At 38.4% G+C, this 22,750-nt stretch overlaps 5 protein-coding genes and 1 pseudogene across 6 annotated transcripts; 3 read left to right on the top strand and 3 right to left on the bottom strand.

Moving 5' to 3' along the window:
- Window positions 1-1,872: 1,872 nt before the first annotated feature.
- Window positions 1,873-9,201, bottom strand: LOC104707494 (putative WRKY transcription factor 19). Its single transcript, XM_019228540.2, is given in 16 exon segments — window positions 1,873-2,327; window positions 2,574-2,687; window positions 3,015-3,065; window positions 3,170-3,242; window positions 3,349-3,506; window positions 3,580-3,642; window positions 3,769-3,859; window positions 4,015-5,093; window positions 5,179-5,475; window positions 5,569-6,640; window positions 6,776-7,477; window positions 7,572-7,736; window positions 7,827-8,401; window positions 8,513-8,666; window positions 8,774-8,896; window positions 9,014-9,201. Coding segments are annotated over 16 exon segments (5,100 nt in total). The 3' UTR covers window positions 1,873-2,132.
- A 43-nt stretch (window positions 9,202-9,244) lies between these two features.
- On the top strand, window positions 9,245-11,483 carry LOC147940296 (disease resistance-like protein DSC1 pseudogene; annotated as a pseudogene). The gene is made up of 3 exons (XR_015563883.1): window positions 9,245-9,914; window positions 10,005-11,112; window positions 11,198-11,483. The product of XR_015563883.1 is annotated as a disease resistance-like protein DSC1 pseudogene (transcript).
- Window positions 9,430-9,858, top strand: LOC104707496 (disease resistance-like protein DSC1). Its single transcript, XM_019228779.2, has one exon. It carries the CDS (start codon window positions 9,430-9,432, stop codon window positions 9,856-9,858), a length of 429 nt encoding a protein of 142 aa, XP_019084324.2.
- Window positions 11,000-12,881, bottom strand: LOC104717937 (putative WRKY transcription factor 19). Its single transcript, XM_087461802.1, has 5 exons — window positions 12,783-12,881; window positions 12,540-12,706; window positions 12,171-12,377; window positions 11,586-12,082; window positions 11,000-11,435 (listed from the first exon to the last, which is right to left on the bottom strand). The coding sequence occupies exons 2-5, from the start codon at window positions 12,561-12,563 to the stop codon at window positions 11,171-11,173; spliced, it is 993 nt and encodes a 330-aa protein (XP_087317928.1). The 5' UTR covers window positions 12,564-12,706; window positions 12,783-12,881; the 3' UTR covers window positions 11,000-11,170.
- A 2,668-nt stretch (window positions 12,882-15,549) lies between these two features.
- On the bottom strand, window positions 15,550-17,878 carry LOC104707497 (mitogen-activated protein kinase kinase 2). The gene is made up of 8 exons (XM_010423865.2): window positions 17,738-17,878; window positions 17,505-17,592; window positions 17,114-17,248; window positions 16,667-16,891; window positions 16,404-16,586; window positions 16,089-16,312; window positions 15,956-16,001; window positions 15,550-15,790 (listed from the first exon to the last, which is right to left on the bottom strand). Exons 1-8 carry the CDS (start codon window positions 17,812-17,814, stop codon window positions 15,674-15,676), a joined length of 1,095 nt encoding a protein of 364 aa, XP_010422167.2. The 5' UTR covers window positions 17,815-17,878; the 3' UTR covers window positions 15,550-15,673.
- A 139-nt stretch (window positions 17,879-18,017) lies between these two features.
- Window positions 18,018-22,086, top strand: LOC104707498 (disease resistance-like protein DSC1). Its single transcript, XM_010423867.3, is given in 6 exon segments — window positions 18,018-18,386; window positions 18,388-18,443; window positions 18,541-19,582; window positions 19,691-20,002; window positions 20,101-21,156; window positions 21,239-22,086. Coding segments are annotated over 6 exon segments (2,925 nt in total). The 3' UTR covers window positions 21,329-22,086.
- Window positions 22,087-22,750: the final 664 nt, after the last annotated feature.

Genomic DNA, 22,750 nt, shown 5'->3' with positions numbered 1-22,750 from the left:
CAAGGTAATAATTTCCCGTCATGTTACCTTTGCTGAGTCTATTTTTCCTTTCTCCCAAATAACACAAACTCCTCCCTCCGTCATCCCCACAAATGTGCCTATCTCACCATCGCCTCTCCTTCGTCCCCTCTATACACCGCCAGTCAAAAACACAGCACCTCCGCAGCCACCCACTCCGACGGAACCGGTACCTCCGCCGGCTCCGCCAGTTGCTGCTCGACCTCCACCTGCGACGTCGCACCCTATGGTGACACGTAGTAAACGAGGCATCTCCAAGCCAAGACAACCCCTTTCTCTTCATACCACCGTTCTTTCTCCCCTACCTTCATCTCACCTAAAAGCTCTAGAGGATCCTAACTGGAATCCAGCCATGCATGAGGAATATAACGCTCAAATTAAAAAGAGGGCGTGGGATCTAGTACCACGGCCTAAAAACACTAATATTGTGCGTTCTATGTGGCTTTTTACGCATAAGTTTGGTGCAGATGGCAATCTTTCCAGGTACAAGGCCCGCTTAGTCGCAAATGGGAAATCACAGGAAGTCGGTGTGGACTGCGATGAGACATTCAGTCCGGTCGTGAAGCCAGCTACTATCCGCCTGGTTCTTGATCTATCTCTCTCGCGGCAGTGGCCGGTACACCAACTTGATGTCAAAAATGCCTTCCTCAATGGCAATCTTGATGAAACGGTCTATATGCATCAGCCACCGGGCTTCCGCGATTCCGACAAACCTGACCACGTCTGTCTACTACGACGCTCCCTCTACTCTCAAACAAGCTCCGCGCGCATGGAATCACCGGTTCGCAGAGTATGCTCGTCGGATCGGTTTTAAACAAAGCAAAGGCGACCAATCACTATTTGTGTACAACCACGCCGACAGCATGGCCTATCTCCTTCTTTATGTAGATGACATTGGTCTCACCGCATCTTCAACGGAGCTGCTCAACCGCATTGTCTCCTTGCTTAGCAACGAATTCGAAATGACAGATCTTGGAGAGCTCCATTATTTTCTAGGCATCGCCATCACGCGAAACGCATCTGTCTCTTCCTCAACCAACGAAACTACGCAGCTGATATACTCCATCGTGCCAACATGACTCATTGTAACCCCTGCACCACACCGGCCGACACACGCACTAAACTCGCTGTCGGGGCTGGTCCGCCCGTTGCTAATCCGACCCTTTACCGAAGTCTTGCTGGTGCTCTTCAATATTTGACATTTACAAGACCGGACATCTCCTTCGCAGTTCAACAAGTCTGCTTGTTTATGCATGATCCTCGTGACATTCATTACAAGGCTCTCAAACGGATACTAAGGTACGTTAAAGGTACACTCGATTTTGGTTTGCAGCTATACCCAACTAAGACTTCCGGACTAGTAGCATATACGGACGCCAACTGGGCAGGTTGTCCTTCCACACGACGCTCAACCTCTGGTTATTGCATCTTCCACGGTGACAACCTCATTTCATGGTCCGCAAAGCGTCAACACACTGTCTCATGGTCCAGTGCAGAAGCCGAGTACAGAGGCGTCGCCAATGTTGTGGCAGAAACAACCTGGCTCCGGAACATTCTTCTTGAACTACATTGTCCCTTGACAACAGCCACCTTAGTCTACTGTGACAACGTCAGCGCGGTGTACCTCTCTACTAACCTTGTTCAACATCAACGCACTAAGCATGTCGAGATCGATTTGCACTTCGTTCGTGAATGTATTGCTCTTGGTACCGTACAAGTCCTCCATGTCCCATCGTCGCACCAGTACGCGGACATCTTTACAAAAGGCCTTCCAACACCATTGTTCACCGCTTTTCGTACAGTCTCGTCATACCGACCAACGCTTCAACTGCGGGGGAGTGATAGACAAGGGAATATGAAATATTCTGTTTCCATATTTGTATAGATATTACTTGCACGTCATTCATACACTCTTGTATATATTGATGACACAATGTAATGAGAAAGGGGAATCGAGTCTTGCTTTGTAACAAACACCTCCTCATACTATTAGGACATCAATGTTAGAATATACAGTTTTTGACTCTAATATACTCATGAAAACAAAAACAAAAGGTTCACCTATAGACGGCAACCTGCAAAAATTAGCCTCATGGACGGAGAACCGGAGATGCTTATCCCAAGCCCGATCCAGAGCCCGAGGATGGTAAGGGCCTTCTCACATATGGATGGTTCAACAGCTCAGCTGCAGTTGGCCGCTCTTCCGGTTTCACTTTGAGACACTTGAGTATGAAATGTCGAGCGTCTAACGATAGAGTATCAGGTATTTCTGGAAGCGTACCCGTTGCAATCTTATACGCGGCATAAACCTGCGTGTTTGAACAACTAATAAGATAATAATAAGATAAATGTCCAAATTCCCACTATGTCAACATATATCTACTAACTGAAGGTGCAAAACAAAGTCACTTGTTGAGACTGAACCAAATGCTTTGTCCATGTTTTTTTTAATAGAAGTACAAATTTACAAAATGTTCGTATATATTTTCAGTTGGTGATTTTTATGGGATTTCCCTACTTATATGAAGAACGTTTGAAAATCTTGAAAGACTTACAGGTTCATAATCGGAATAGGGAACCTGACCAGTCAACATTTCAAGCACAGTGCACCCGAGGCTCCATATATCAGCTGGACTTCCGTAGCCATCACTATGCGTCGGGTTAAGAACCTGATGAAATTATTATGTTATTTAGAAACAATTGTACAAGTAAGCCTAACGTACAATGAAAGTGAAATACATATACATGTCATTTACGTATAATTACTACTTACATTACGGTTATAAACTCAAATAAATAACATTTAAAACTAGTTCCAGATTAGTCAAAGACCTGAAGGAATCATAACTAGGGGTTATTGAGCTTATCAAGCCTACATCAGTATTTATGAGGGAACATATTTGAGTAACTGTATTCAACATTTCTTTTATGATATGTATGTCTTTCCTTGTATTTACAATTAAAACAGTGGGAAGGATCTTAAAATATATAATTACCTCTGGAGCCATCCACAATGGAGTTCCCCTGTGGGACTTAATGTCGATTACCTAAATAACAAAATGTCACAGGTACTAAGTAAGGGGAATAAGCGATGTACCAGGTTATTACTTCAGAGCAAATACGACTAAACATTGATTAATGGAAAAAGAACCTTAGCCAATCCAAAATCTGCAAGTTTAACTGCTCCATTAGCGTCCACCAATACATTTGCACATTTGATGTCCCTTTGTATCATCAATTAGAAATGTAAGCGACCGAGAAAATACAGGAAATCAAAGGCTTGGTAAAGACATGGACGAAAGCTATCAAAACAGAGGTTACTAGTCTAACCTGTGTATAACACCTCTATCGTGGAGATATTTCAAACCATCAAGAATCTGTCTTGTGTACAAGGAAACTACAGAGTCTTTAAGCTGGTATCTTTGGTAGAGTTTTTGAAAGGATCCTTGGGTTACTAGTTCAAGAAAGATGTAAAAATTCGACTCGTCCTGCAAACAGCAAAATGCGTTTATGTTTTATGAGTCAGCTGCAACTGAAAAACAGGAAAGCCAGAAATCATACCTTAGCTGTGCCACGATATCGTACTATATTCTGATGCTGAAGCTGACTAAGTAGTGCAATCCCCTATTTATAAAATAGAAAATGTGGTAAAAGTAAGGAGGATTAGCAAACTGTTTCTAACAGATCAAGGACACAATATTACATATATTAAAATAAGATGCCGGTAGCAGGACACCAAGTATATCTCACCCCCTCGAGTTGTTGAATGCATTCTTGTGTCCGACTTCCCTGATCAAGTAGCGATAGCGAAACTTCCTTGACAGCAAAGATGTCCCCATCTCTACATTTAACATAAACATCCATCAAAAAGCATCTTGGTCAGCATCACCCAAAGACACAAGGAAAACTCGCTTTGTTAGTATAACTTTGCGCAGCATTTGTGAATTAAGTATCTGACTTTAAGTTTATCAAACATTAGCAACAAGTAAGACTTACCCTGAAATGCCTTCATACACGGAGCCCAATGATCCTTGTCCCAGAAGTTGACCTTTCTGCCAAGAGGTGATGATAGATCCTTCGGAGGCGTAAACAGACGACGTGTTGGATACTGTCATTGAGGAGTCACCCTTGTTTGTAGTGAATGAGCATCCCTCTGTATCCCTCAACTGGATAAACATAGCTTCCGTTTCTTCCGCTTCCACTTTCTCTTCCATGGCTTTCTCTTCATCACTTGGAGCGAAATGCGTAAGGAAATCCCAAGATGATCCTCGAAGAATGGGAGGTCGTTTCATTGCTATAGGGGGATTAAGTACTGGTGGTCTAACCCCCTTAATGCCACGCCTATTCTCTCTCGGACCACCAACAACTACTTCCTCATCTGCCGGAGTACCTAAATTATCCATCTTATTCGACTCGGGAGGCATCAACTCTGTAAAACTGGCATTGGGATTGGTAACAATTGGGAATTTTAAGAGGTTCCTGGAGTCTAAGAATCTCAGCTCTTCAAGAGCAGTCAGATATGATATGGAGGAGGGTAGCTCTTTAATGGCTGTCCTGCTTACATCCAAAAACCTTAAGCATTTCATCCTTCTCGACAAGTCTGGAAACCGCTCCAGGCTTGTGCAGCCTGACAGATTTAGAGTTTCAAGATGCTTTAATTTGCAGATGCTTGTTGGAAGTTTCTTTAGATGTCTGCTGTTTTCCAGGTCCAGTTTTTCAAGCAATACCAGGTTCTTAATGGATGACGGAATTTCTTTTATCATAGTTCCACCCATGTACAGTTCTCTCACATTTGGTGAAATCTCCGGGAAATTCTCTAGCTTTATGCAGCCAGAAAGATTAAGAACCTTGAGAGATTCTAAACGAAGCATAGATGGAACACTCTCCAGCTTCTAGCAGTCTTTAAGATTTAGAAAAACAAGCTTCGTGAGATAAGAGATGGACTGGCTAATGCTCAACAAGCTGTTGCAGCCTTCAAGATCAAGTAGCTCAAGATTTGGCGCACTTGAAAGTCTTGGGATTTTAGTTAACTCGTAGGAGTAGCTAAGTGTCATTCTTTTAAGCTTTTCCAGACTCTGCAAAAGAGAGAAAAAAATCATCAACACTTAATGGGTTACTATATTTTTGACTAAATTGGTAGTACAAAATCTTGAATCTTGCCTTTTTTCCTTTCCAAAGTTTCTTTGTACAACTACTTGACAATTTAAGCTCTACAAGGTTCTCTGGATTAAAACTCTTCGGCAAGGAGCTTAAAGGATAATGTTCCCAATGGAGAAGCCTTAGCTTGCTTGGCAAATATTCAAGACCTTGAGGAAAATATACTCCATGCTTCTCTTCCACTTTGGAGCAATACAATTTCAACAGTCGAAGGTTACACATCTTCTCGAACACATTGGGAGTTGCATCAAATGTAAGATTCAACATGTCTAGGAAAATGCCCTCAATAGCTGATGTGCCCTGAAAACAAAGAGAACAAAAATTCAGCCATAATTTAGCCCGAATATACTTACAAGACTACATAATAGAGGGACTAAGATGACTTTGACTTACAGTGTCATTTATGAATACATCCCTGATATCTTCCACATTCCACAACCTGCTGCGGTCTCCTGGCCTGTCAGCTGATTCTTGGCGAACAATTTCTCGACCAGTTGCCTGGATAAAACCGAGCATGTCCACCAAGTTATGTTGTGATATTGTTAACAGTGATTTGTCAACAAGGCCTTTAAATCCGACATGTGCGGAGAAACCACAGCCATCCAACAACATTGCGACATTGTCTTTATCCATCCTATTAAAGAAACATGCAATGTCCAAAAATATACTCATTTCGTTGTCATCAAGCCCACAACAGCTTCTTTCATATATACCTGGAATGTGAATGGGAGATATATTCTGAACTTCTTGTGAATATCTATTCCATTCTACATCAATACTGCTCAAGAACTGAAGAACCTGCGGATTTCCATTCGAAAATTTGACCAGCTCAAGTGACATTGTCTTGTAAACCTCAGGTAACAAAACAAACTGAGATATCTCATGATTGAGAAGTAGTAGAGAGTTAGGAATATCTAATGGCTTGACCTCATAGACATGATCGATTTTACATAGTACGAAAACACGTCTATTTCTGGAGGTCATAATAAGTCTGCTTCCTGGACCAAAATAGTTAAGCTTCCCAAGAAAGGTTTCAACATCTTTGTAATCATTCACATCATCGAGAATAACAAAGACCCTTTTACGCTGAAGCCGATTCCTCAAGAAACTTGTTTTAATGTCGGATATTCGAATAATATGAGGTTCAATCTCTAAAACTTTAGACAAAAAATCCTCTCTCACAGCATCGTGACCTTTTACTTCAACTTGTTTGTGAAGGTCCTTAAGGAAGACACAAGTCTCATATTGGACAGAGATTCTACGAAAGATCTCTTCAGCAATGGTTGTTTTTCCTATACCAACCGCACCCCATATACCTATGCTGCGAACATCTAGAGACTCAATGCACATAAGTGACAAAATCTCCTCTACCTGCATATCCCTCCCAACCATGTTCACCTTATCACCATAACATAACACCTTTAAAGTATCTCTTACAATCTCATCTATAAGATTAGATTCAGACCTGCGAGATTTTAAGAATAAAGTAGACAAGACAAACATCAGAGGAAAGAGAAGATAGTATATTAAAGTTCTATAGCCTTATTTTGCCAAATAAAAATTCATGCAATTCTACATTTAGAACCCAGGGACCACGTACTTATCTGTCAATGTGTAGCCAGGCATCTGAGTTATTTCCTTCAACGCAGCCTGCCACCTTTTTGGCTCGTCTTGAAAAAAAAATATGTCATAATTCTTGCTGTTACAGACAAAATCATTTGGTGATAGTCTGTAAAAGATCGGATATATCACTAGATTATCTGTATGTTGGCGTTCAAGAATGTGTAAGAGGTTCGAAGGGACATATGTGCTTGTTAATAGTATGATCAAAACCCAACATTGTGGAATTGCATCCCCTTCATTAAGTTCTTCATAGACAGAAATCCCTCTCCGGCAGAGGGAAGCACGAAGATGGCTAATGAAATCATCGTTGCTTATATCTCCTCTTCCGTATCTGATTACGACATCATAGTGTTTAGAGGCGGAAAATGTAACAGAAGTGCTTGGAGGCCCAAAGAAATCACTTGTATCAGTTAATGCTTCATCTACAAACAAGCTCTGAGACCTTGGGAAGCCAACGCTTAAGTCAGCGTCTTGCAGATTCTTCGAGGACGTTGGTGGAAAACTTACAAAGTTCGCACTATTCTCTGCGATGACACTACCATGGCTTCTTGATTTAGCTGCTGGAAGGTCATGGTTATGTTTTCCTTCATATGTTGTCACTACAACTTTTGGATCTGTTGCTGCTCTCTCTACATGTTTCCTCATTCCACATCCCACTTTCGTGCACTTGAAATAACTCCTACAGACCAAAAAGAGAATATTAACAAGAATTTTTGGAGACACAAAGCTATATTGCTCGACGAGTTCCACCATTCAAAGAGTGTAATAGCAACCTCGGATAAGGGCTCCCTTTGACAACTTTCTGTCCATATTTGCGCCACCTAAATCCATCATTTATAAGATCAACTTCACTCAACGTTCGGACAGTAAATACAGGCTCTCTCACGGTTCTATGTGAAGTAGCAGCAGCTGGTTCGCAATCCTCAACTTGTTTAATTCTGCACATTCGATGATCTATCCACTCAAAAAACCAAAAAGCCCAAAAAAAGAAATGGATTATTAATCATCAACAAAGTTTATAACTTTACCTTCTCTTGGTTTCAGGCTCATCTTCAGCAGTATCTCCACTGTTGACTTCTTCACTGTCACTTGCTGCTTCCTGTTGCTTGTTGGAGCTGAACTGTGATGCTGCCAATCCAGAACTCCTGCGATTGTTATGTATCGAACCCCCACTTAGAGTTGTGGTGCTACCTTTTTTTGCATGCTTAGGAGGTTCGTGATTGTGAACACCTTTGTAGACGATTTCTGTTACTTGACCATCAACAGATCTCTCAACCTTCTTCTTGACAAGGCATCCTGGATGTGTGCACTTGTAATAGCTTCGAGGAAACATTTCGCCTTTAGCACTCTTTTGCTCATACTTCCGCCAGTAATAGCCATCATCAACTCGATTTAGAGGCTCGATGCTAGTTATACCTGAGGTACTACTGTGAGCTAGTACTGAAGAATCTGGAGCTGGGGTAAGGATCTGAGGTTGACCCGATGGAAATGATTGAAACGCTGAGGAAGGAGGATACTCGCTTTGAGGTTGCATATTGACATGGGCTTGAATTCCTTGAACTGCTTGAGCTACAACTTGCTGATATGTCATTCCATATGTTCCCTGCAAATTGTTACATTCGGGTTAAATCAAGTGAAAACAAATCCGAGCACACATGTGTGGAACATGACGAAATAGGTATCGGGTTTACTACATTAGTATACACATACATACCTCGAACTTGTCAAGAAACTCAACAGGAGTCTCATCCTTGGGCGGAAGAGTTATTTGGTACCACCTAGGCAAGAAGATATTAAACCCCAAAAGCAAGTCGTCATGGTCCTTGAACAAATCTTTTACTCTTGCTATGATGCCATTGGTGTCATCTCTAGGAAACAACAATGAAACACACAAACAAAAATAACATTTCCTACTGTGAGAATAAATAAAAAGACCAAATAAAAATGGAAGAGAGAAGAAGAAGAGAGCATTTACCGGCTCTGATCATCATAGTCCTTCATGACTTCAAGGAAAGTGTCATATCTCTCTTTATCGTCTTGAAACGTATCCTTGACAGATTCAAGATAGGCTAAAGCACCTGTTGTTAGCCTTCCAATACTGCATCACAAAATATTAAAAAATAAAAAAAACATAAATTTATCTCCAAAACAAACCCAGCGCATGAAAATTCAAATCAGCCTGCAAATTCACGACCCAATCATCACCGGAACTAACCAAGGGGATGATACGGTGGACACCGACGGCGATTGGGAAACCATCAAACCGGTGGAGATCTTCCGCTTGAATCTCGCGTCAACATCACTACTCGAACTACTATTATTCCCTTCACCGGAACTTCCAACTCTCGGATAATAATCACTAGCTGCGTCGGCCGCTCCGGTAGACTCTTCCTTCTCCGACATCGATCCCCAAATTTATCAAAAAAAAAAACTGGAGAAGAGAATATTTAAAAAGTTACCGTTAACCCACAGATCTATTTGTGACTTCTATTTTTTTCTTTTATTCCTCAAAAAAAAAAAAAAAAAAAAAAAAAAAAAATTGTTTTTATCAGAGAAGAAGCCACAAAGCCCCTTTGTTTGCTCACCGTTGACTTGAACTGGAAATATTGCATCAGAGCTTTTTGTTCTCCAATGGAACCATCATCTCCTCCTTCTTCTTCCTCTTCGGCAGAGTTCGATGTGTTTCTTAGTTTCAGAGGCTTCGACACGCGCAGCAACTTCACCGGCCATCTCCAAAAAGCGCTTCGCTTAAGAGGAATCGACTCCTTCATCGACGACAGGCTCCGTCGAGGAGACAATCTCACCGCGCTTTTCGATCGAATCGAGAGATCCAAGATCGCGATCATCGTCTTCTCCGCGAATTACGCTAACTCCGCGTGGTGCCTCCGTGAGCTAGTGAAGATCCTCGATTGCAGAAACAGAAACCAGCAGCTTGTTGTACCGATCTTCTACAAAGTTGACAAATCCGACGTCGAGAAGCAGAAGAAGAGTTTCGCTGTGCCGTTCAAGTTGCCGGAATTGACTTTTCCCGGTGTTACGCCTGAAGAGATCTCGTCGTAGAAAGCTGCTCTTGACTCAGCATCTAACATTTCCGGTTATGTTGTCAAGGAGATTAGGTTAACTTTTATCACTCTGTTTCCTCTGCCTTTTATTTTCTTAGAGATGTTTTTTTGAAGTTTATTGTAATTGTGGTTTTATGTTGTTAGCACGTCTGAGGCTAAACTTGTGGATGAGATTGCTGTTGACACATTCAAGAAGCTGAATGATTTGGCTCCGAGTGGGAACGAAGGTCTCGTTGGGGTAGAGTCTCGTCTAAAGAATCTTGAAAAGCTGTTATCATGGGAGGATTTGGATTCTGTTCATATCATAGGCATTGTTGGAATGGTTGGGATTGGTAAAACGACTCTTGCTGATTGTTTGTATGGACGTATGCGTGGTCACTTCGACGGTAGCTGCTCTCTTACGAACATCCGAGAAAATTCAGGTCGAAGCGGGTTAGAATCTTTGCTGCAGAAACTGTTTTCCACTGTGTTAAATGATAGGGATCTTGAGATTGGAGCTCCTGGAAATGCACATGAGAGGTTTGAGCGCCGGCTTAAGAGCAAGAGGCTGCTTATCGTGCTTGATGATGTGAATGACGAAAAGCAGATCAGGTATCTTATGGGGCACTGCAAATGGTATCAAGGAGGAAGTAGAATTATCATTACTACTAGAGACTGTAAACTGGTGGAGACGATCAAAGGCCGGAAATATGTGCTCCCGAAATTGAATGATAGAGAAGCCTTGAAGCTCTTTAGCTTGAATGCGTTTAATGACTCTTGTCCTTCGAAAGGGTTTGAGTGTTTGACAAATATGGTTCTAGATTACGCTAAAGGTCACCCTTTGGCTCTTAAGGTAGTAGGATCTGATCTTTGCGAGAGGGATAATTTGTATTGGGAAGCTAAATTGGATAGACTGAAAAGTAGATCACATGGAGATATTTATGAAGTTTTGGAAACAAGCTATGAGGAGCTGAGCGTTGAGCAGAAGAACATATTTCTGGATATTGCATGTTTCTTTAGATCAGAAAATGTGGATTACGTGAAAAGCCTTCTCAGCAGTCATGGTGTGGATGTGTCTGGCGTGATTAAGGATCTTGTTGACAAATGTTTGATTACTCTTTCTGGTAATCGCATTGAGATGCATGACATGTTGCAGACGATGGGGAAAGAGATTAGTTTAAAAGCAGAAACAATAGGAATAAGAGAACCCTCTTACACTGAAGCCTACTCCTCAAGAAACATGTGTTAATGTCGGAATTCCGCATCAGAGATGGTTCGACCTCTAAGAGTTTAGACAAAAATTTCTCTCTAACTGTAACCTGCCCATTTTCTTATACTTGTTCATGAATGTCCTTCAGGAAGACGCAAGACTTGTAGTGGACAGAGATTCGGCGAAAGACTTTTTCAGCAATGGTCGTCTTTCCCATACCAGCTGTACCCCATATACCTATTTTGCGAACATCTGTGGACTCGATGCATAGTAGCGACAGGATCTCATCAAGTTGTGCATCAATCCCAATCATTTTGTCCTTATCACTGGAACATAGCTCCTTCAAAGCATCTCTAACAATCTCACCTATAAGTTCGGACTCAGATCTGCACCATTTCATAGATAATCAACATCAAGAAAGGAAAAATTAAAAATGATCATACTGAAGTTAGTTATAATACTAAAATGAGTGTAGACTAGAAAAGACTTTTAAACATAAACAAAAGAACATAAAAACACTACTCCAGCTTACGTACTCTTTTGTCAATATGTAGTCAGGCGCTTCCTTTAAAACATCACATATTGACCACATTCGCTTGTTTTGGAGGGAATATCTCTCAAGATTCGTCTTGTTACCGATTGAAGATTGTGATAGTCTGTACCACATCTGAGAAACGCCTCGTTCCTTTCTATTCAAAAATATTGAGTATTTAGAAGAGACATCACCGCTTCTTATGAATTCGATCATAACTCTATATTCTGGAACTACATCAAATTTGTCAAAGACTGAAATCTCTTTCTGGCAGAGGGAAGCATGAAGATGGCTAATGAAACTGCTGCTTACGTCCTTTTCATTGTATGAGATGAAGACATCACACTCAGACTCACGTGATGTGTCTGGAGGCAAAACGTTACTTTTATCAGAGGACTCACTTACGGAATCTCGTGGATTATGCTCAAAGATCTGTTTATCCACCTCGGTGAATCTAATTACGTTTTCATAAGCGTCAAGCTTCAGTTTGTCAATAAGTTCCTGAAAATACACGCCGACAACAATGCTTATGTCGATAAAATTCCGAGACTGCAAAACTAAAACATAGGCAATTAGGGGAATTACGGACCTTTTGTTTAAAGGTCAACTCATTGGAGTTTAGTGTAGTGACCCCATCGAATGAAACTTCTTCTAATTCGTAAAAGTCATTGAAGAGAAAAAAGGCTCCCTGAGCTTGCACTTTGTATGCATAATACTTTTTCCCGTCCTCATGGCAACTCATTGCGTGGGATACAATCGTGTCCAATGTTTTCTTGGACACCAATGCTCCTAATATCTGAAAACGTATCCCAACAAAATAGAAGAGGTCGTCAAGGAACACTAAAAAGACTTGCACACTTCCATGCCAGGCTACATATCTATTATGGTTGAATTAGGCTATTCCATCGGCACTTTAGAAAAAGCCAAAAAATAAAGTCATTGTGTTTATAGGTTTTACCCGGTGGAAGGCGTCCGGATTCATCGCAATACAACGGCGAAGCTCTTGGACAGTATGGATCCCTTCTTCCGCCAAACGCGATGCTTCAACCCCATATTTGGGGATTCCCTCCAGCCTCCAAACCTCATCGTGGCGATATGGAGGGTGTGGCTTGTCAATCCCATAAGCTGCATCATCGAAAATTGTTACTTACAACCTAAACTGTACGGTTCAACATATGAAAACATTGGAACTTCTTCTCACATGAAGTTTCTCCTAGATGGTCTTCACACAAAGCAGTTTAGATTGCATTCAGATAACATACATGGAATACTTTGCCCAAGTATGATTGGTAAATGGTAACTACAGTTTTAACAATGTTAAAAAAGGAAGATGTCGTTTAGAATGAGTAAAATAAAGCGGTAAACAGTATGACTGGAACCATTGTTAAACAAAACAGTTTATTGGTTGGTGGCAGATTTACCTAATAAATCGAAATCACATAAAGTATTCCATGTATGTTATCTGACTGCAGTCTAAACAGTTCTCACATTTTCTTACTGGATCCTCAGTTTCTCACATCGAACGTTTGCTACTAAATTCATATCATCGGCATGGTTAACGTCTTCATGTAAACCAATGATTAGACAGTTAGATAAAATAGAAGCTTTCTTTGAATATAGATCATTCTTCTTTTTTCCCAAAAGATTCCAATTTAAAATATCACAAGATATGAATTCCAAGTGGAAAATTTTCAATTAACACTCTCATTTGCTTATATACCTATAATCTTAAGATATATCGCATAAAATATCTATATATATAACTAGATAAGGGTCCGCACGTTGTGCGGGTTTTAAAATTGTTGAAGAAAATAAATCCTAAATCTTAAACAATTTAAAAAAAAAAAAAAAAAAAAAATTATTATTTTCTGAAGTAAATATTAAAATAATTTTAGTTAGAGAAAAAATCATATTTGTATTTAACTTCATAAATTTATTTATATTTTTATATTTTTAATATATTATAACAATTATTACAATAATCTAAAGCTAAATTATATCCCACCAAAACTTTTGTCAAATAATCATCATTACAAATATTATTATTGTCAAATTTCAAAAATGTTTCAAAATTAATTACAAAATATTTTACATACAAAGAATTCATCAAACCAACATATAATTAGTAGCCACATATAATTACGGTATCTTTTAATGTTCTTTATCACCACCTATAAAATGTCTTTTAAACAAATTAAACAACTTTTATATTGCTTTACTTTTATTTTGGCATGATTATAGTTCTTATAATTATTAAAATTGTTTTGTGACATAGTTTCTTTGACCATGAATTTTTTAACTCCAAAAATATTTTGGATGAACAACTGGTGAAAATTATCTACTCGATTACAATGATTTTATGACCAACCCAATAAAATTTAAGAAATTGAAACAAAGTTAATATAACATAATAAAAAGAAAAAATTGAAAATTATAATCATGATAGTATATATAAGTCTTAGATAATTCAAATATATAAAATAGAAACTTTATAAACAATCCAAAACATGACATATGTCATAATCACGTTAATTGATGATCTATTTACACCTCAGAAGTATCACATTGTACCAAAACTATTTAGAACTATGACCTCGTCTCAAATATTCTTGAATCGTAAGTTCTCAACTTATTTCTACCCGAATCAAAAGTTCTTATATATTTCTCTATATATCTAGGTTTAAACGGTTTACTAACCAAATTCGATAGAAAACCACATAAATTCCGTTTGAACCCAATTTTAGAATGATTTACTGTTCCAACTTCCGAAATTTCAAAATCGCTTCTCAATTACTTGATCAAGCAGCTCTTGTATCAGTACTGGAATCATTGACATTATCTAGAAGAGAAAACTCTAGATTTTGATCAGAAACATCAACCACCGACTAATCTTCAAAAATTATAATGCTACTAACTATAGAATCACTTTTGGAACCTCCATCAGTGTTTCCATCCTCGATTAATTTAGCGGACTTTATATATTTTAATTCCATTTTATTGCATCTGATAGTTTCCACTGAAGAACCCGCATAAATGAAAGACCCACAATAGATCAGTAAAATTATATCAGAAAAAAAAAATCAAAGATCAAAGGTTTCGATATAAACATGTAAATTTATGTAGATCTATTGTTATTTTTTTAGATTTGTTATTCACTATTTATTGATTAATAATAACATACATGCTTAATGAATTATTTTTTTGTTTATACATGTCAAAATCTAATTGAGAAAACATGTATAATATAATTACCGTACAATGGAATATATATTAGTTTTCTTACTTTTTCTTTTTGATTTAGGAATTTATATGTATTTATATATCTAAACATGTAAATTTTATGTAGATTTAATGTTATTATCTTAATTAGCTGTTTTGAAAATAATAATTTTTCGACACATGTCAAGATCTCATGTCAAGATCTCATCAGTATACTTGACACGTGTCACAATCCTGTTAATGGCTAACTTTAAAAACCCAACTTCTATCTTAACATTTTTGGAGTACATTTTTGTGTCATCCTTTCTTATCTCTGTATCCAAACAAGTCCCAACTAAATTCTCTACAATCCTTACAACCAAAAACAATAATTTCCTTATTTGATAATATTAATTTCCTAAAATCTATCTACCTAATTTAAAGCAATATATTAGATTAAAATATAATTCTCCTTTCACTTTTATTTAATCTTATATTTAATTATTTAAATTACTATTTAACACATTAAGTTAATAAAATTTTAGATTTTTTTTTAGTATATGATGTTATTTGAATTTTTATAAACAGATATTTTTAGAATTTTTGTAACCAAACAAGTATATTCAGATATAGATTATTTCACATTTGAATTATTTTAATATATAATGAATATCTATCTTAACCTTTTTATTAATTACTTGTGAGAACACACATATATAACAACATAACATTTATATTAAAACTTAAAGAAACTTGATCTATTTATAATATATTCAAAAGTTTTTTTTAAATAGTTATATAATAAGATAAGAGCATTTTTTTTAATTGGAAGTTAACACAAGAAACCTCAGATGATAACAGGAACCAAAAGGTGATACTCTGTCTCCCTGTAGTTTAAACGGCGAACGTACCAGATAGATTCCCACGTGTTGCAAGCGGCGATCCTGCATCTGTGAAGTAAGACGCCAGATTGATCCCCGAGTAGTCGTATTTGTTCAAAAAAGGATGTTCCTGAAATTTTTTTTGACCCAGAGGATGGTTTAACACTTGAATGGATAAAACAAAATCAGCAAAAGGGATTATTATACAACAATAGTTCATTTTTGATCCAGAAGATGCTTCAACGTTTGAATCGATAAAAAGATGCAAAAGAGATTTTATAACAAAAAAAAAAACCATTAGTTCCTTAGCATAGCTTCTGCTGTTCGGATCCTTCTGTAAACTGAAAGAGAGTGTAGTGTAGAATATATTAAGTCAGTCAGTACGCAATCCAAGTAAGAAAGCTGCTTTTGTTTTTTTGAGAAATTACCATGCGGAGATGAATGAAGATAACTCAAGGGAGAAACTTCCTGAAGGAAGAGCAGGTGGCGGTTGGTTAACGATGGCATTCATCAACTCGTAAACACTGGTCCATCTTCTCTTTTGATTTTGAGGTGCATAAGGAAACTTTCCTGTTGCACATTCGAGCACTACTAATCCCAAGCTCCATATATCACTTTTACGACCATACATGCTTCCAACAATTCTCTCTGGCTGCAAAAAGGAAAAATTAAAAATCTCAATTTTTAACCGCTGAGAAGGGTTTCAAACTAGTCAATGCTAAACAGACAAACAAGATACTTACAGACATATAATTGTAAGTCTCCACAAATGTGGTTGCTAAACCTGCTGTGTTTTTAATAACGGTACTCACACCAAAGTCAGTTATTTTGACTTCTCCTCTGTGGTTGATCAACAGCTTTGATGGTTTCAAGTCACGGTGGATGATATGCCTATCATGATGAAGATAGATCAGTCCTTGGGTCACCTCTATTATCAGATTCAAGAAATCACATCAATCGACCGATACAAGAAAGTATGGTATTTAGTGTTTCCCGTGTTGCTTACTTGTCTAAAGATGGCAGAAAGATATGACTCAGGGATGGCTTTAACTGATTTGAGAAAGTCTGCTAGAGATCCTCCGTCCATGTACTCCATAATTAGTGAGATTGCTCCATTGTTGTTAAATGATTGGTACGAGGTAACAAGATATGGACATTGTGACGATTGAGTTATTTTCAACTCTTGTGCAATTGACTTGCGGATTTCTTCATCGACGTTAAGTTGAAAGACCTAATTATATAGCATAAGAGTCATGCGAGAAAGAGAAGAATAAAATAGAAAGTGCAGGGTGAAAAGGCAATTGAGGAAAACAGGAGAAACAGTAGCATATACCATTAGAAAAAGGCCCAGAACTATTTTAAATGGATTTAAAAAAGATTTATTATGCTCAGAACACATAAAAGAAGACCAAATTAGCTCATCATATACGACATAGAATCTGAGGATGGTTACCTTGGCGGCGAAATATTGGCGAGTCCATTTGTGTCGAACCAACTGAACAACACCACTGCTTCCTTTTGCAATGACTTCAACCATAACCAAATCCGACAAGCTCAGTTGACCATCAGCTGGCTTAATTGGAGAGACCTGAAAAACACAGTTGCAACAAAAACAGGTTACAAAAGTAATCAAGAAGACATGAGCTTGAAATGTGTAAATCCCTGAATTCTCTTTGTCCAAAAATACAGTAATGAACTTAAAAAAAGTTTCTAATTATGATCAGATCCACAAAACACATTACATTTTATGCATTCCAACTAACCTAAACTCAGCAAAATATTCATTCACAGTTACATATTTCGAAATTCAGTACCTAGAAAAAGAGAAAGAGAGGAAGACTTACAGCTTCAGGCTCCCATTGAGAGATGATCCGAATTCCATCCTTGTTAACTCGCAGATGTCCATCCTTAAACGTACCGCTCTTCGTCGTCCTACAGAGAGACCACAAAACCCTAAGTTCCCCCTCCACAAACACCAAAAACAAAACCAGAGACAGACATTTCCGCACATAAAAACACATCATCAAATCTATATCCATAGATCCATGAAGAAATAGATAAAAAAAAATATATATACAGGAACTTGGTGTTGGATTGCTCCCCAGCAGCTGGAATTGAGAGCTTGAGATTATCGCTAAATCCATCTTTCTTCATCGTCTACTTCGCTTCTTCAGAGTTTCAATTTCTTTTTTTCTTTCTGGGAAGCCATTAGTTTGACTTTATCTATTTAGGAATAGGAACCGACACAATTTGCGGTACAAATAAAAAAAACTCTTATCCCTAACACAGTGTGTGAGCTTGGGATACATAGGTAATCTGTAGAGTATATTGATTCCGGATCCTAAGCTTTTTCACCGATGGAGTCTCCTCCTGCTTCCTCTGCAAAGTTCGATGTGTTTCTTAGTTTCAGAGGTTTCGACACACGAAACAACTTCACAGGCCATCTACAAGATAAGCTTTCCGGGAAGGGAATCGACGACAGGCTCCGCCGAGGGGACGACATCGCCGCGCTTTTCGATCGAATCGAGCAATCCAAGATTGCCATCATTGTCTTCTCGAAGAACTTCACAAACTCCGCGTGGTGCCTCCGAGAGCTTGTGAAAATCCTCCAGTGTAGGGACATAAACAAACAGGTGGTGATACCAATCTTCTACAAAATTGAAAAATCAGAGTTGTTGATGGTGGGAGACGAGCGTTTCACTGAGGACGAGTCTTCATCATGGAGAGAGAGCTGCGTTGACCACAGCTTTCAACATCTCTGGCTATGTTATCAATGAATCTAGGTAAAACTCCACTTGTCCACGGGTTAATAATGCTTTATTATTAAGTGAACTTTCACTATATATATGATTTGTTCTAAAACCAAGCTTCATCTTCTAGCACGTCCGAGGCTAAACTTGTGAACGAAAAGCTATTATCGTGCCATGAGTTGGGTTCTGTTCGTGTCATAGGGATAGTTGGCATGGCTGGGATTGGTAAAAGCGCCCTTGCTGATTGTTTGTACGGACGGTTGCGAGGTCAGTTCGATGGTAGCTGTTTTCTTTCAAAAATCAGTGAAAATCTAGGTCGAAGCGGGTTAGAATATTTGTTAGAGAAGCTCTTGTCTACATTGCTAAACGAAAGAAATCTGGAGATTGGAGCTCCTGAAGCTGCACATGCGAAATTTGAGAGCCGTCTCAAGAGCAAGAAACTGCTTATTGTGCTTGATGATGTGAATCATGAGAAACAAATAAGAGATCTTATGGGGCACCGTAATTGGTATCGAGGAGGAAGTAGAATCATCGTTACTACTAGAGACTGTAAACTGGTGGAGACGATCCAAGGCCGGAAATATTTGCTCCCGAAATTGAATGATAGAGAAGCCTTGAAGCTCTTTAGCTCGAATGCGTTTGGTGACACTGGCCCTCTAAAAGAGTTTCAGAGTTTGACAAATATGGTTCTTGATTATGCTAAAGGCCACCCTTTGGCTCTTAAGGTTTTAGGATCTGATCTTTGCCAGAAGGATAAACAGTTTTGGGAAGCTAGGTTGGAAATACTCAAAAGTAAATCTCATGGAGATATCTACGAAGTTCTTGAAACTAGTTTTGATGAACTTAGCATTGAGCAGAAAGATATCTTTCTTGATATTGCATGTTTCTTTCGATCAGAGAAGGTGGATTACGTGACAAGCCTTTTGTACAGTCGTGGAACGAATGTGTCTACCGTGATACAAGAACTCGTTGACAAATGTTTGATTACCCTTGTTGATAATCGCATCGAGATGCATGACATGTTGCAGACGATGGGAAAGGAGATTAGTACAAAACCAGAACCAATCGGAATAAGAGACTATAGGTGGATATCACAACATCGTCCGCAGCGCGATTGGCATCTCAGACTATGGGATTGTGAAGATATCTGTGACCAGCTGACAAAAGACATGGTACGTAGTGGCATATTCTTGGTGATATTATATAGTTTAAAATTTGATATTATTTTAGCATCTCGCTTTGAACTAACTACTGTATATCTACTACCACTTGATTGATAGGGTTCTAAAAAAATAAGAGGGATTTTTCTTGACACATCAAATCTAGGAGAAATGCGTCTAAGATCCAAAGCCTTCAACGGGATGTACAATCTCAAATACATAAAAATTTATGATTCTCGGTGTTCTCGTAGGTGTGAAGTGGATCATAAACTGTACTCTCGAAATGGGTTTGATTTCCTTCCTGATGAACTTACTTATCTACATTGGCATGGATGCCCTCTACAAAGTCTCCCTCAGAACTTTTACCCCAAGAACCTAGTCGACCTTAAGTTGCCATATAGTAAATTAGTAGAGATTTGGGGTGATGACAAGGTATGTATATTCATGTCTAGTTTCACCAGTCATTAGCTAAACTCTTGAATGCTGATTTCTATCAATGATTTGACTTCTGATTGGATCTTCTGTCACAGGATGCTAGAATGCTCAAATGGGTCGACCTCAGTCATTCGTTGGAACTACGCCGGTGTTTGGGTTTGGCAAATGCTCAAAATCTTGAAAGATTGAATCTGGAAGGATGTAAAAGTTTGGAAAAGTTGCCATCATCGATGAATTGTTTGGAAAAGCTTATTTACCTCAATCTCAGGGAATGCACAAGCCTTAGGAGTCTTCCAAAAGAAATAAAAAATCAATCCCTGCAAACTCTTATTCTCAGCGGCTGCTCCAGCTTAAAGAAATGTCCACTAATCTCAGAAAATGTTGAAGTTCTACTTTTAGATGGCACTGCTATAAAGACCCTTCCTGAATCCATTGAAACCTTAAGAAAACTTGTTTTGTTGAATTTGAGGAACTGCAAAAAGCTGAAGCGTCTTACTTCTGGTCTTTATAAGTTGAACTGTCTACGAGAGCTAATACTTTCAGGCTGCTCACAACTAGAGGTTTTTCCAGAAATCAAGGAAGACATGGAGGCTTTGGAGATTTTTCTTCTAGATGATACAGCCATCACTGAGATGCCAAAGATGATGCATTTGAGCAATATCAAGACATTTTCGCTATGTGGAACAAGCAGTCAAGATTTTATTAGTATGTTCTTCATGTCACCAACATTGTGCTGTTCTCGGTTAACAGATCTTTACCTCTCAAGATGCAATCTCTACAAACTCCCAGATAATATTGGTGGTCTATCCTCTCTGCAGTCTTTATGTTTAAGCGGGAACAACATCGATAATCTGCCAGAGAGCTTCAACCAACTTCAGAATCTGAAATGGTTTGATTTAAAGTATTGCAAATTCCTCAAATCTATACCAGCCCTTCCTCAAAACCTGCAATATCTGGATGCACATGAGTGCGAGTCACTTGAAACTTTGACAAATCCATTGACACCGTTGAATGTGGGAGAGAGGATCCAGTCTATGTTCATATTTAGCAATTGTTACAAACTCAACAAAGAAGCACATGAGAGCCTTGTGGGTCATGCTCGAATCAAAAGTCAATTGATGGCTAATGCATCTGTCAAACGTTATTATAGGGTATTGTCTTTTTATCCTTCTATCTCCCTAGCTCTCACCATGAAAAGAAATAGAACAAAATCTTATTGTCGGTCTTTTGCAGGGATTCATCCCAGAGCCTCTGGTCGGAATCAGTTTTCCGGCAACTGATATACCTAGCTGGTTCTGCCACCAAAGATTGGACGCTCACTAGATATCCCATTGTCTCCGCATTGGTGTGACACGAACATTGTTGGATTTGCCTTATCTGTAGTTGTCTCATTCAAGGACTATGAAGACCGTGCGAAACGTTTGTCGGTAAAGTGTTGTGGCAGATTCGAGAACCAAGAGGGTTCCTTCACAAGATTTGATTTCACTGTCGCAGGCTGGAATGAGCCATGTGGATCGCTTAACCATGAACCAAGAAAGCTCACTTCTGATCACGTTTTCATGGGATACAATAGTTGCTTCCACGTTAAGAATCTCCATGCAGAAACTGAAAACTATTGCTACACGAAGGCTTCGTTCAAATTTTATGTGACGAATGATGAAACAAGGAAGAAGATGGAAACTTGTGAAGTTATAAAATGTGGGATGAGTTTAGTGTATGTTCATGAAGATGATGATTGTATGTTGCTGAAACGGACAAAACTAGTTCAGTCAAGTTTGCAGACCGAACCAACCTATTCCTACGGTCTAGATGATGTTATGGATGATGTTAGACCCAAGAGAGGACTTCGCCAGTTTGCTGGTGGTGAAGAAACAGATTGTAAGAGAAAGAAGGAAGAGAAGATCACAGCGTGATAAAATCTAGGAAATAATAAATGCCTATTATATGTGTATCTTCTATCGAAAAATAAGGATTAGTTCATGATGATTATGTGTAGCATGATAATTAGGTGATTTCGTAAACAAAAGAATATGCAGACAAAGAAATTGATCCATGTCTTTAAATAAACCTGCTTCCCATAATCACTTTTTGTTATTCGATACAAAATTGAAGACATTGACCATGTCACTTTCATATCAAAGATGCTCAATTTAATATGCTACAGCCTACACACATCTGATTTCTCCAATGAGAATGAAATCTGAAGTAAGTCCCATAGTATTCCACTACTAAAAAGAAGATTTATGTGAAGAATATCAACAAATGAGTATATATAGATAAAAAAAAAGCTAGCCAACATATACTAAAGATGTGTAATACCAAATGCAGAGTCAACACACCACCATTAACAGAGACATAAAGAGGACGTGCAAAACTAATTTAAAATACTCGCATCTTCTAAAATAATTAAGTAATTGTTATATTCAAGAACCCTGTATCTATTAGAAAAATCAACAATGACGAATATAACTTGATAAAAGATTAGCCACAATCCTAATGTAAAAGTAGACTTCACGTTAAATAAGAGAACAGAGTCCAAGTGCATTCACAGGAGGTCCAAAACATTGACAACGATAAAAATAATTAACTTATTAAATCTTGGCTTTACTTATGCAGCTAGAAAAAAAAACTATTTTGGAACTTTAGGCGATACATGTCTACGTCTACGAAGCTTCATAGTTCATGCACTCAGTTAACGAATGCTCTAAAGATTTGCAAACCATGATATCAATCTAAAAAAAAGAA

This window comes from Camelina sativa, chromosome 8 (genome assembly GCF_030686135.1).
Source record: "Camelina sativa cultivar CO46 ecotype springtype chromosome 8, ASM3068613v1".
Taxonomy (NCBI): domain Eukaryota; kingdom Viridiplantae; phylum Streptophyta; class Magnoliopsida; order Brassicales; family Brassicaceae; genus Camelina; species Camelina sativa.
This window is presented reverse-complemented; position numbering and strand designations above follow the sequence as displayed.

Excerpts from the sequence above, each read along its gene's own strand:
- LOC104707497 (XM_010423865.2), bottom strand. The coding sequence starts at position 17,814 with ATGAAGAAAGATGGATTTAGCGATAATCTCAAGCTCTCAATTCCAGCT. Across the intron at positions 16,313-16,403 it reads AGACTTACAATTATATGTCT|CCAGAGAGAATTGTTGGAAG; the intron begins GTAAGTATCTTG and ends TCCTTTTTGCAG. Across the intron at positions 16,002-16,088 it reads TCTTCATTCATCTCCGCATG|TTTACAGAAGGATCCGAACA; the intron begins GTAATTTCTCAA and ends ACTCTCTTTCAG.
- LOC104707496 (XM_019228779.2), top strand. The coding sequence starts at position 9,430 with ATGGAACCATCATCTCCTCCTTCTTCTTCCTCTTCGGCAGAGTTCGAT.
- LOC104717937 (XM_087461802.1), bottom strand. The coding sequence starts at position 12,563 with ATGAATCCGGACGCCTTCCACCGG. Across the intron at positions 12,083-12,170 it reads AGTTGACCTTTAAACAAAAG|GAACTTATTGACAAACTGAA; the intron begins GTCCGTAATTCC and ends GTGTATTTTCAG. Across the intron at positions 11,436-11,585 it reads GACTACATATTGACAAAAGA|ATCTGAGTCCGAACTTATAG; the intron begins GTACGTAAGCTG and ends GAAATGGTGCAG.